This window comes from Apus apus, chromosome 1 (genome assembly GCF_020740795.1).
Source record: "Apus apus isolate bApuApu2 chromosome 1, bApuApu2.pri.cur, whole genome shotgun sequence".
NCBI classification, from domain to species: domain Eukaryota; kingdom Metazoa; phylum Chordata; class Aves; order Apodiformes; family Apodidae; genus Apus; species Apus apus.
This window is the reverse complement of record NC_067282.1, coordinates 176428088-176441877: the sequence shown is the minus strand read 5'-3', so window position 1 is coordinate 176441877 and position 13790 is coordinate 176428088. Positions and strand designations below refer to the sequence as shown.

Below are 13790 nucleotides of genomic sequence, written 5' to 3'. Positions count from 1 at the left end.
TTTACATTTTAAGTGATCTTCATCCATTCATCTATGCTGCTTCATTGACCGACAGAGAACAATACTGAAATGTTGCAGCTTTTTGGCTAGAGGAAATTATATCTCTTTTGAGGGATGCAACAGATTCTGTGAGGTCTAAACTTTTTTTCGCAGGGATGGCAAAATATGTAACTTCAAGAAAACTGCAGAAATAAATTTGTCATCTCTGGACCCAAGTAACTGATGACATATAATATATAAATACTCTGAAGTGTATTGTTCAGTTTTGTCATTTTTACATTTTGATTTCTTCACATTGCAATTTTTACATTTATAGCCATTCTAGATCTCTGATTTTGGCAGTTGCTTGGTTGAAGATGTTATTTATTTAAATATGAAAGCTCATTAAAATAAGAGTTATTTAAAGCAAAGAGGAATTTTGGGGGGAATGCCTTTTATGACTTTGCGCATATTAAGTCTATTTTGATACCATCTTTTAACTTATTTATATGCTTAGTAAAATTATAGATTATTGAATTGCCATAGATGAGTTGGTATGCAATGCAGTTTCTCTGATAGTATATCAAGGTTGCATACAAATACATTTATTTAAAATAATGAATCTTAGAAAGCATGAGCAATAAATTTTGTGAATGCATGTATGTTAATTTTTTTGTCTTGTAATAGTCTGTCAGTGTTCAGCATAAGTGGATTGTTTCTAATTTATTTGAATTAATACATTTTATCTAGTTTGCATGCTTTCATGGTTTATAATGAAATTATATGTGTATGTTCCCTTTGGTGTTGTAACTAATTATATAGTGTTCCTGTTCATGTTTTCCTCCATTAAAGCTGGTATTCTCCATCCTGCTGTAGGTGCAGGCAAAGGTAAAATGAAACTGCATGATTTGTTAATGTGTGGATTTTGCAGTGTTGCAAATGGGGAAATTGCAGTGGTAAGGAGAGAAAATCTTTGACTACACATTGCCATACAGAGTATTAATCAGTGCTAGAAGAAAAAATTTCTAGGTTTTGTTGTTTGGGCTTTTTTTAATTAAAAAAAAAAATAAATCCGGGATGCTTATTAATACCTTTCATGTGTGTATTTTACCACGGAGTTCCAGGGGAATTCATTAGCTTTGCTTCAGCAAAGTCTAATTATTTCTGAACATTTAACAGATGTATGTCACTGTTATAAATATTCAGGATCCAGGTGCACTAGGTCTGATTAGCTGAAGTAGAAAAAGCAGCACTTTTGCAAGGGAGATTTTTTTACTGCTGTGCCATGTGCGTCTTTTGTTTTTTAAAAAAATTAGATGCATTCTTGTTCTCACTGCTGATTAACGCTACTCATTTGATCACATTTATTTCATTTGGAAGCCAACTGTGCATAGGAGACATATGACTGACAATACCCTGTGCCTACTTCTCAGTTCGAGTGTCAGATGGAATATATATGCAAAGGGTTTCCTGCTGTCTTAGGTTTACAGCTCTTGTCAGTCAGTGCTTGAGAATATTTCAATGAGTGTAACCTGTTATCATCCTTATTCCTGGATTCAGTAATTGTTACTGCTTGATGATGCAGTTCTTCTGTCAAACAAAGTGTTCTTCACATTTTAGCACCCAGATCTTATGAATTTTGATACCTTTACTGTCAGAAGCAAAGACAGACCTGAGGATTGCTACATAACTATAAGTCAGAAAGGTGCCTCTGTCCTTATGTGTCATTTTATCACGGATGTGTCATTAATGACTAATGAAAGCTACGCTTCAGATTCTCAGACCATAAACATCCCCACTAATAAATTGTATATTAAGTACTCGGTGTTTTTTACAAACTTGGAAGAGACAGCATAAAATTGTTTTACATGTCTTTTCTTTCAGTTTAATGATCAAGTGTTTTGAATTATAATAGCCCTAAAAATCACTTCGTTCACTCAGTCTGGTATAAATCAGAAACAAAATAATAATACATGCATTTGTGCATATATATTTATATATGTATATGTGTGTATTCTAATGTCAGATGCATTTCTGGTAAGTGTATGGAGTTATGACTTTATTTTAATGACAAGTCTTTCTTACTGTTTTTTTAGTCTAGTTGTAGCTGACAAGTCAGCACAGATTGGAACAGTCAAACTGGCTTTTAGTCCTGGACATCAACAGCCAGAAATGTAAATTGAGTTCTTGTTATTTATAGCTGACTATAAAAATTCAAGCAAGGCAAAATGGATTCTCTGTGTGAAACTAAGGTCTAATTATAGCTGTGTCACAGTCTGTGGCTAGCAGAAAGCATCTTATTTGTGAGATCAGCTGGAGCAGCTCACATTTCAGAGCTGTCATCTCAGATTCTCTGAAAACTAAGCAGATGTCTTTGTTTGGTTCCATGCCATTTATGGTTTCAAAGTTTTCACATATTCCTGTAGCATCTCGCTCTTACAATTGCAAAGAAAACTTTGAAACTGCAAACAGGATGGAACTAAAGCCATGACATCTGCTAGGACATCTGAGTTGCTGCAGGTCTGAGATGAATGTTCTCAGTGGTTACTTACGTTAACGTGATTAACTGTTTTGCTACTGATCAGGGACTATGAGGAAGGAGAAGGGGGATCATATTATCAAGATCAAGTGCCAAATTATTTGGTCTCATGAGTAGGTGGATTTAGAAGATTGAAATACTCAGCCCACTCAAGAAGAAGCCATACCCAGCAATCAATTTTTACTCCTCCGTTAAGTGCAGGAGGGCATAAATACAGTTCTCACTAATGTATACCCAAAGCCAAATCAAGAAGTTGAGGTTTAGATATTAACAACTTTTTTTGTGATCTGTCAAAAACACCTGCTTTTCATTTTGAAGGGCAGAATTTACACGAAAAATGTAATTATCTTTTCTCCCACAATTTGAGTGCATTCCTCTTGAAAGTCAGGAATACAATAGGTCCCAGATACAGCCAGCCTAAATTGTACTGAAATTTCTGTATTTGGTGTTTTCTACTGGCTAGCTGGCCCTGAAGTCCTGCAACGTGGCCAGTCAGAAACATTAGGCAAGGTGCTAGAGGTAGTAAGATTATCTGAACCTGGGCAAGCAGTGCAACTTGGGGCATATTTCACTGCTCAGAGTAAAACTATATATTAAAGTGCAGAGGGAAATACTGCTATGGTAAATCTAAGAATCTTAGAGTGTCTTAATATTTTTATTGTAGTTCTGGAATGTATTCCCATCTCTTGACACTGTGTGCCTTTTGACATCTTCTTGAATAGGCTTGGACCCTTCACTGTCTTTTATTACTTTAAAAACAATGAAAATAATCACCTGACACTTTTGGTATTTGACCCAATTGGGATTTTCTGATTAAAAGGACTGTACTGGAGTTAAGTAAAGAAATCCAGTACATTCTAGACCATTAAGTAGAGAACCAAATGCTGTTTTTTTTTTCCTTTAGGTAAAATAATAATTTTAGATGAAAATATGAAATATTAAGTCAAGGCTAAGGGGTTTAGATAAAGCAATAATTTATTTCTGTAGCTTGAATAGAACTTAGAAGCTCTGTTCAAATGGGAGGGCAATATAAGCAGGAAATTATTGTCACCCCATAATATAGGCATGATCCTAATAAAGAAATTCTTTAGACAAACAATCTCATGGCATCAAATAGCAAAAATGAAATGGGTCTTGGCAAAATACAAGAACTGAATGTTTTTTTTCTTTTCTAAGGAAAATGTAACATAGGACATCCCTGTAATTCTCTCAGACTCACACATGAGTAAATCATGAGACATTATTTTACGAGATGTGCAAGTATCTTGTTGCAGTTGGTACTCCTATTTGACTTGTACCATCTCTTTTCTTTTCTAATACTGTGATGTTATGAATTACTTAATTTGATCAAATTATGACACCACAAAGACAAAATATTTATCTTCTAAGAAACCTGTATTCTAAATGTGTTTGAAAACTGTGTATGTGAAACAGTGTTATACCCAGTGTTAGAGCAGCAGTATGCATTGATATTGCCGTTTATGTATTGACATCTAACAACAAGCATGAGGTAACAGAGTTGTGAGAATGACTGAGGAATAAGAACATGCTTACATATAAAAAAATAATAGTACCTGGAAAGTGACTCAGGTGATCATTGGAGTAAAGTCTTTCCTAGCCTTTTCCATTAAAATTTTTAAATAATGGGACTACAGAGGCAGGAAGAGAATACAACTTTGAACAGTGGTAGAAATTAAAATTGCTAATTAAAATAGTCACACAGGCTCATTATTGTGTTTTTGATAAGCTGGAGTGTATGCAGTCATATCATCACGTTTCAGTCTCTACATTTCACAACCATTCTTGTTTCACTTTTCAGTTCTGCTTTTAGTCAACATTTTTTATTTCAAAGCAAGGTCTTGCAGTCTGCATGCATGCAGTCAGTGGTAACTGGCAGTCCTGAACTGCAATTAAAATAAGGTTGTGAGATCACAGTTACCTGAAATTGAAGCTAACTCTTCCTGTCAGTGCTGTACTTAGTCTCGTCTGGCTTCTTTATGTGAATTTGACATCCCAAATATTATTGAAAGAAATACTTTTTGTTGCAAGTGAGAAAAACAAGTCATCTAGCCTCTGGGCTTGAAATTATTCTTTTTTCTGTAGCACTTCACTGTATGCTAGAAATCACCCCCAGCTGAATTCATATCTCTGATCTCTTCATAGAAGATAGGATCATCTCAGTTTTCTTTGTTCTTTACAAAATGCTGTTCTTTAAATAATTTTTCCTGCCCACCATCTGTTTTCCTTCCCTCCTCAAATCCTTTCACACAATGTCTCCGTATTTTTTGCTAACAAGTTCAAGCTGCTTTTTATTTTCAGGTCGATTATAATATTTTTGTACTGGTCCTCAGCCTGTCAGCTTCTCTGTGATAGACCTATGTGATTCTTTCAGTATAGTCTGCTATGCAGGAACACTTTTTTGTCTTCTTTTAAGCAATGATGATGCTTTGCATTGCGAGACTAGAGAAAATAATTATTGCAATGTAACAATCTCTGCAAATACCTTTCATTTTGTAGACATCACACAAAATCCATCCCATGCTAAATGCTTATTAATGAAGGGGTTTCTTGCATTTCTTCTGTCTTCTTTATTTCTTCCACTACAGGAATGGTCTTGCAATGGCCTGAATAATCTTAGAAGTGACTAATGCCCATCTCTCACTGCCAGAAATGGAATTCACTCCTACTTATACATTGAGGCTTCAATTTCATACTGTGAAAGTTGTAGGCTAAGAAGCAAACAAAAGCAAAATTCTTTTCTGTGTCTTGCAGGCTCTAGCAGCATCTATTACCTTTTTCCTTCATTTTTTCTTGTGTGTGGGTGTGACTTCTTTTCCTCTGAATTCATCTTTCTCTTTATATATGCATTTTATCTACTTGTCTGTGATATAATGCTTAGCGAGTTTTTTTCCATTTCACACCAGTCTTCAAATGTGTGCTTGTCACTTACCTGTCATTTTTTCCTGGTGAATCCCATGAAAATTCCTAAAGTTTAATCACTTTGGGGATTATATAATATATTCTGCTGAACTAAATCCTGAGAGAGACTACCTATTCTGTTGTTAAAATCTGTTCATACCTCCTGTGATGTCTTATTAAAGTCTATAGAGTCCACAGCCCAGGTGTAACTGTGTTATTTGGAGGAACTATGTTTTTGAAAGGCTGGAAGATAAAATACGACTCTACAAAAAACTCTACTAAAAAAAGCACTGGAATTAACTTGAAAAGAAAGGGAAATTTTTCTTTGCGCCTAGTCCTCTTAACAACTGGTAAATGCTTTTACACTGTATCTTGCTACAGGAATGAAACCCTGCTCAGAAGTGCCAGCTAAATCTTGCATTGTCCCATAGCATGAATTAAAAAGCTTAATTTTCAGGAGGTTGTTGAATGAGAATGGGTCTGTATAAAAGCTGTAACTTATTAACAATCCATTCCCATCATTTTTAGAGCGAGGCTTTTGTCGTGTGTGGTCACAGATCATGAGAGCACAGTGCTCCACCACAGAAAGCTCCTGCTCCCCAAGACAAAGCTTTTTGCCCCCCCTTTTTACCAACTGGTGCTTGTACACGCTGAGAGCTGCTGCCAACTGACAATTACACATCTTTTGTGAACAGTGCTGGGTAACATATTGAAGAACTGAGGTTATTGTAATTAGAGGTGTGCTGATTGAGAAGACAAGAGTCTGGGTAGATTGGAGACAAGCTTTGAATGTTATAACTACTTCAGCTCTAGGCTTTCATCACCTCAGGATACATCAGCCATCTTTTATCTTATGCCTGTATTCATGTTGGAAATATGGCACATTTCACAGACTTAAAGAAAACTTTCCAGGCCTGCTGGAAAATGAGATCGAGCACTAGTGAAAAAGAGGAAAAAAAAAAAAGAAATTATTTAGAAAATGAATGTGCTACTGAGCAAAGTTCTTTGTGCACTGTATTCAATAGGAAAAAAAGCAGAACTGAAATCTGACCAACACATGGATAAGCCTATAAAAACAGCTATTGGTAAGAATGAGATAAGAGTACATATGATAAATGTAAGCATAAATAGGTCACTTTAGAGGAGTTAGAAACTAAAACACCAAGAGAAGGAAGGAATTTTCAGAGCCAACTTAATTGTTCTATACAATGATATGAACTGAAGGACATTTACAAGATACCAGATCTTTAATCTAGCAGGCAACTCTTTAATCAGAGCAGAATCTGGAAACTGGAGATGGGAGAAAAAAAACAACCAACCAATCAAAAAACAAACAAACAGAAAACAAACAACAAAGCAAACAAAAAAACCCCAAAACTCAAGTCAGGAGGTTTTACAGTACAGGTTATTATTGAATCTACTTAGTGGTACAGAAGCTGTTTGTCATCTGGAGCCTTTCATACAAGATGAGACAGTTTCTGACATACCCCAAGGATGAGGAAGGAGAAGTGAAGTGTAATTCTGTGGCATCTCTTTGCAAGAATTTGAAATAGAGTATTGCTAATAATTTCTTCTGTCTTTAACACTGGTGACAAATATCAGTCATACAGTTGTGCTGCTAATTACACATCTGTGGAAGAGCAAAATCCAGGAAAAGAAGTGTTTGAGAAAATATGATTTAATGAAACAAAACAAAGTCATATTTAGAATACAATCCAGTTGTTCTCTTGACAGAACAAATGCTTAGTTGCTGATTGTAACAAACACCTGTTCCTTGTGCAAATGAGCAAGGAAGTTTCTATATCCTGTTTGCAGTTTCAGACTCTGCACCTCTCTAAATTTAGAGCCTGCTGTTCTTTCTTCTTGCTACCTTCAAGTGGCACAGACAAGCAGAATCTAATCCCCTTGCATTACCACAGTGTATATGGTTACATGCTAGATTTCCCATAGACAACTCTGCCTCTGGTATTTCTTAGGGGTTTGGTTGTTGACTTAGTAACCTAGGTGGCTATTTTAACTCTAGTGCTTTCAATTTTTGTTCAGGTGTTTTTAGCCAAGAAATAAACAGATTCTTTATTATTGAAATAACATATTATTTGTTATTTTTGGTTGGTGAAAGAAATTTAATCTAAAGTATATAAGCACAACTGACCTACAAAGACATCAATTGTGAAAGTAATTAGTTTAATGTGAACAGGCTGCCCAGAGAGGTTGTGGAGTCTTCTTCACTGGAGACATTCAAGACCCGCCTGGACGCATTCCTGTGTGATGTACTCTAGGTGACCCTGCTCTGGCAGGGGGGTTGGACTAGATGATCTTTCGAGGTCCCTTCCATCCCCTAGGATTCTATGATTCTATGATTCTATGATAATGTGATCTGAAGAGTTGATTGAGTACTTCTGGAATAGAGTTAAGAAGAAACATTTGGTGGAAATATGGGGATAAAGAGTCTGATATAGTGAAAGTTTTTAATAATGAGAATACATTTTCAGGATAATTGGTGGAATTTGCATAAACTCAGTATTTAAAAAAAAAATAAAACACAACACCTCAAAAACTGTAGTTTTGATACTCTTAGTAGACTTGATACTCTTATAATTTTGTCTCTGCTAGAGGCCTGTATATGGATTTATTTTACTATGCCAAAGTAAGCCATTTTTTTTCTTTGAGGCTTATTTGGAACTTCTTCCAGTTAGCCATATGGACAAACCCATCCTGTTTTGCAGAGGAAATTATTTAAGTACGTAGATAAAATCTGTGCAGCACCTTTTGCCTTAACAACAGGCATTTCCCCATTATTTCTTTTTCTTGTGCAGGTGAAGCCATTGGGATTCTGCCATTTGTCTTTACCAAGAGTAGGTTTTTACCTCTGATGTTTTGTGTTTGTTTGGGAAGTATTTTTGGTGTTGTTTCTAACAGAAAACATTTTTAGGAGGATAGAAAAGTCAGTGGCAAATCACGTGAGGCATTTTCATTAAGATCTAATTTAATGCCTGTGAGGAGCATCCTCTTTGTGTCTGCACCATTACACTCATAGAACTATTAAAACCTATTTTTCATTAACATTACGCAAACAAAAATACGGAAATATATGTCCATTTGTAACAAGTATAATTGGAGAGCAAAGAATGAAGGGATGAGCAAAGAAGTGGCTAGTTACAGGATGCTGAAAAGAGAAGCACTTATTTTCATGGATGTGGACGTTATCTGTGAAAGGTGCTGTTGTCTAATGAGAATATCAGCAGTAAGGCACAATACCCTGAAATGAACAACTTCCTGCATTCCAGTGATTTGAGTCCTTCACACCAGAGCATTTTGATATCAGCTTTCCAATATCTGACATCTAATGTTCCAAAGATGCCTTGAATCCATAAGTTAATGAAGCTGATTTCAGAAATGTTCTGTGAAAGATTTCAGTAAACATACACACCAGTTGTTGTTTTTTTCAAAATACTTATGTATTGCCTAGCTGTTTCATATTACAACAAGTAAAACTAATTGAATCCTGCATGAACTTAGAGTGTGCATGTGTTACTAATGTAACAGGTAAGGTTTTATTGCATTATTTAAATGTTCCTTTTCCATGCAAAGCGGTTTTACTATTTTATTTTTTTCTTTCTTACTACCTGTGATGGTGAAGGATATTCAGAAACCCTTTTTGCAGCCTCCCCAGTCATGCACACTGTCACTCCAACATTCTCTAAGGGTATTGTCTTCCTTTTTTATCATTATCCCTGCACTAGAGACAAAATCCTGTAAGGACTTGCAGCTGAGGCATTTGCAGTCCATTCAGTGACATGTGGTCTAAAGGCAGGTTCTACCACCTTCATACCACCCTTCTCACCTACCATTTCCCATTACCCTGACAATGTTTTCACTTTCCAACTGTCTGCATTTTACTTCTAGATGAATAGAAAGAATGTTTTCCAGGATTTTTACAATTAGGTATTGTTAAGTATTTGGCAGGTTTTGTGATACAGGACATGCTCAGTGCAGAACATAGATTTTACTTTATAAATTGATAGTGTAGTGACTGCCTAGGATTCACTTACAAAATACAGTGCTTAAGTCACTAATTTCCAGTAATGGAAACAATCACAAATGTACTTTTACCTGCATATGGTTTAAGTTAACATAGTAACGTTTAAAGCATTTTTTTTTAATGTATGAAGTCACAATTTCGTTTTCTGCTTTGTTTTTCTATTGTGTATTCAGTTCAACCACTTTATCCGAGGATCAGAAATGTTACAACAGCTGCTGCTGAGACCTATGCCAATATCAGTTGGGAGTATGAGGGACCAGATCATGCGAACTTTTATGTTGAATATGGTGTAGCAGGCAGTAAGAAGTCATTTCATTAAGTTTTACTAAACATTTCAGATACCTTTTCAAAGACTTTTTGTAGTAAATGTGCTCCTAAATTGACCCAATGTTAATGATAGCTCTTAAATGTCTAGAAGAATTATTTTTTAATTTGATTGGGAAGATCAAATAATTTTTTATTTCATAAACATCAATGTGTAGCAGGTTTTTGATGCCTAGGTAAAATATCAGCCTTTGTTCCTTTGTATTATTTTTTTAAAATCTTTTGAATGTGAACTTCTAAAAATGTAGTTTGCTTGAAGTTGCTTTTCATGCAGTCATTACATGTGTTAAAAATATGATTACGTACATTAAAATAGGATATAACATTTTCCTAAATTGTGTACAATTCAGGGGGGAAAAAGGAATTAAATAAGAGAGCCAATAAAAGCAAAATTCACTGTTAGATATGTTTTTTAACCTGAAAATAAGGTATCAACCAACTTATGTACTTTTATTGGCATAAAAACAAATTTTTAATCTTTGATAATACCAGCAATAGTCAAACACAGTGTAGCTAGTAAAACCACGATACTTCCATTCAAATACTCAATCCTTCTAAAATTAAGACTAAAGATGAACAATCTGAAAATGGGAATGTAATTGCATTTTTCTGGATATTTGTCCAAGATGCAGCTGTGGCTGTACTAGAAGAAGATATAAGAGAATGATCAGGAAATATAAGTTCAGATTTTGAAGCAGAACTTCGCAACTGAAGTAAATATTGACTGAAACTACAGAAATGTAATTTAATTAGATTATTAAAAACTATTTTAATGTATTTGATAATTGCAAGTTCAATAAGCTTATTAAAAATAAATTAAAATAGTATTTCTCTAGTACAATGGAACAAATGTTTAAAATAGTTTTGTAATAATGTACGTCTTCTTCAATATATTGCATGCGATATATTATTTGAAGTAATAATTTTATATGATTTTATTATTTTTTGAGAGAATAGTTTTTTTTTTTCAGCCAATCCATAGTTTAGTCAAGTCACTGTTGATAGTATTTTGTCTAGAAACTTTCAGTGATACAGAGAAAATTAAAATTCCAATATGTTGTTTTCCTAAAATCTTTGTAGGCAAAGAAGATTGGAAAAAAGAAACTGTAAATGGTTCTCGAAGCTTCTTTGTGTTAAAAGGTTTAACACCAGGAACAGCATATAAAGTCCGGGTTGGTGCTGAGGGCCTGTCTGGTTTTAGGAGTTCAGAGGATGTGTTTGAGACAGGCCCAGGTGAGGCACACTGTACCAATTCTGTGTTGTAGTCACAACTGTGGGAGACCAAGTGCTGACATGTTGAACTGCTTCTAGCCATGAGATGTTGCAGCTAGGATCTTTGCATGTTGCTTTTTGAGAGCAATGCTAAATTATTTCATAAACTCCTAAATAAAGCCAGCACACTTAGTATGTAGATCATTAATGTTTTCATCCTTACGATTCACTTTACTTCTCTGTTGTTTATATCAGGAGCAAGATACTCACTGCTCACAATCCATCTGTGTGCTGTGCAATGAAGATGACCTATTTAATTTATTTCTATTTAATAAATTAGATTACTCTATTTAAATAAAATAAACTTTAATAGAGCCAAGTCTAAGATCAGTTTTAAGACAAAAAAATCTGAGCTAAAATATTTGCATAATCAGAAGGGTCAATTCAATTTGATGCATTATGTAATCTGTTTATACCAATGTAAAGATTCTTACCTGTAAATGTTTATTTTCCTGTCATATACTGGTTTTAGATACATTTTTGTCACAACTGTATCCTGTGAATCAGTAAGGCTGTTTAAGTTCCTTATGCACATATTCCAGTCATATTTCTTCATAGGCAAATCACTAATGCTTGTTCATTTGACTCAGAGAAGGGTCTTTCTTGGAGTTCTTTTTTATGTCATGCTGAATATGTCGTTGCCATCACAGCATGTTCTTGGTCAGCTGTTATGATTTGGTGTGTATTTGCTAGCCACTTCTGCTCATTCCAAGCATTTTGGTCAGCTCACAGTTATTTAGCAGTAGCCTCACCAACTCCAGAGTGTTATGATTTAAGAAAGTAGTTTAAATATAAAAATATGCTTGAACAATATGTATAAAATATCAGAAAACAAAGTAAATTACTGATATGCCAATTTCAAAGTGAGCACTTTCTAAAATAATATTATTTTACTTTGTTTTCTTCCATTTCTGTTCACAGTGTGTTGGGTTGCTTTGAAAACATGGTGCTGAAAAACAGTGCCAAGCAAATGTGTATGGGCTAAACACAGAGGTTATTTATGTCAGGGACAACTAGTGGTATAAAAGCAGATTTGTAAAATTTTATGCTAATACACATCCACAGCCTAAAGCAGCAGTAAAGCAAGGATCAAGACTATAGTATAATTCAAAATAAGATGAATGGAAACATTCCCAAAAAGACCTTTCTGCAACAAAAATACTGAGCCAGTAGATAGGGAATTCTGTCTGTATGTACCCACTAAACTTGACCTCATGGTCTTGAGCAGTTAATGAAGAAGGGAACTTAAAGACACTCTTTTCTGCTTCTTGATAATGGAGAGGTTCCGTGTCCAGCGTTAGATTCTATACGTAGCATATTTCTTACAGAAAAGTGTTGTGTCCCACTGTATTCAGCCTAGATCTTTTAAACACTGCAAGTGGACAAACAGGAAAATATTGAAATATGGAATGCATGCCTAATTAAGAATAAAACTGCTTAATATGAGACTTTTGCCCCATTTTTTTTTCTTGGTCGAGCATTCCTGTAAAGCATCCTCACAGTGTGCAGGTTTGTCTCTTTGAGCATAGCAGTCCAGTGTACGGCAGTGGCTCCTGCAGCAGCAGTCCACCAAGAGCAAATGACTTTCTGCCTGAAGCAGATAATTTGCTTAGCTTCAGAAGGAAATGTGCCATTTTTAAAGTTGCACTGAAAGCTAGAAACCCTTTCCTACTGGATATGCAATAAGTTAAAGAATACAGGAGGCTGCATAAGTAAGTTTTCATCTTTACTCTCTCCCATCTATCTTGCATATTTTATGCATGAGTTTTTTTGCTTGATGCTATTTCTTACTACATTTCAATGTTAAATGTGCTTTTGCATTTCATCACTATGTATTACACAACCTTTAATGCCTTATTATAAATGTGTATGTGCAAAACTCAAAATAGGTATAACCTTTATGTGGAAACAATTTATTTTAATTTTATTTACAGCTCAGAGGAAGATTGCCTGTGTGATTATTTTTTTTTAAGACTGCCAAATATATATTATATACGTATATAGGGTATGTAAAGTGTTTGTATGTATAAAGCATAGACATTTTTCTGCAAAAATACCTTAAATTACTGTGCACATAAGAAACAGTTTCTAAAATAGCAGAAAGCATAATATTAAAGAATGGCTGGGAAATATCCTAATCATAACTCCACAATAACCAGGCACACTCATTCATTGATCTATTTAAACTTTTTGCCCAATAACTGGGCAAACTAAAGAGTTAATTTTAGCCTCATACTTCTAAACTGGGCTACACATTGGTCTTCCATATGGAAGGGAGAGTAGATACTGTCTCCAGACATCAGAGGTACTTCTGACCACTAAGAGCCTTTGTGTTCAAGCTTACTGTCTCAGCCTTTGTCTTAACTGATAAATAACGCTGAGACATGGGCTTGAATTCTGGCCTATAACGGAATATTGTTAACATTTTATTGTTAGTGAGTGTGCTTGCCAGCCCAGTGCCCTCTGATCTCAGCTACCTCTCTGCCCAGCAAAGCACAGGTATTTTTCAAAGGACAGCACCAGCGCAGGACAGATGTCATCCAGCCCACTTTGTAAAGGGAAGAGTTAATTCTGTATCACCTGGAATTGTGGCCAGAAAAGTCAGTCCTCCTCTGAAAACAGATTCTCTTTGATGTGCTTTTATGAGCCTGCCTGTATAGACATATCTTCTGAAAGGAGAGGTGGAAATCTTTATTGGGCTCTGAGACATCCATA

At 35.1% G+C, this 13790-nt stretch overlaps 1 protein-coding gene across 50 annotated transcripts in view; it reads left to right on the top strand.

The window, feature by feature from the left end:
• Window positions 1–13790, top strand: part of NRCAM (neuronal cell adhesion molecule) — a 154546-nt gene that overhangs the window by 123807 nt on the left and 16949 nt on the right. For 15 of the 50 annotated variants that reach the window (XM_051608851.1, XM_051608855.1, XM_051608900.1 and 12 more), the window contains 5 exons: window positions 832–867; window positions 8254–8292; window positions 9078–9143; window positions 9653–9778; window positions 10884–11036. The exons of 14 other annotated variants lie outside the window; for them this stretch is intronic. In XM_051608851.1, the coding sequence (XP_051464811.1) occupies window positions 832–867; window positions 8254–8292; window positions 9078–9143; window positions 9653–9778; window positions 10884–11036 (420 nt within the window). The remainder of the gene's footprint in view (window positions 1–831; window positions 868–8253; window positions 8293–9077; window positions 9144–9652; window positions 9779–10883; window positions 11037–13790) is intronic. 21 more of the 50 variants (XM_051608867.1, XM_051608864.1, XM_051608871.1 and 18 more) reach the window with 5 other exon arrangements.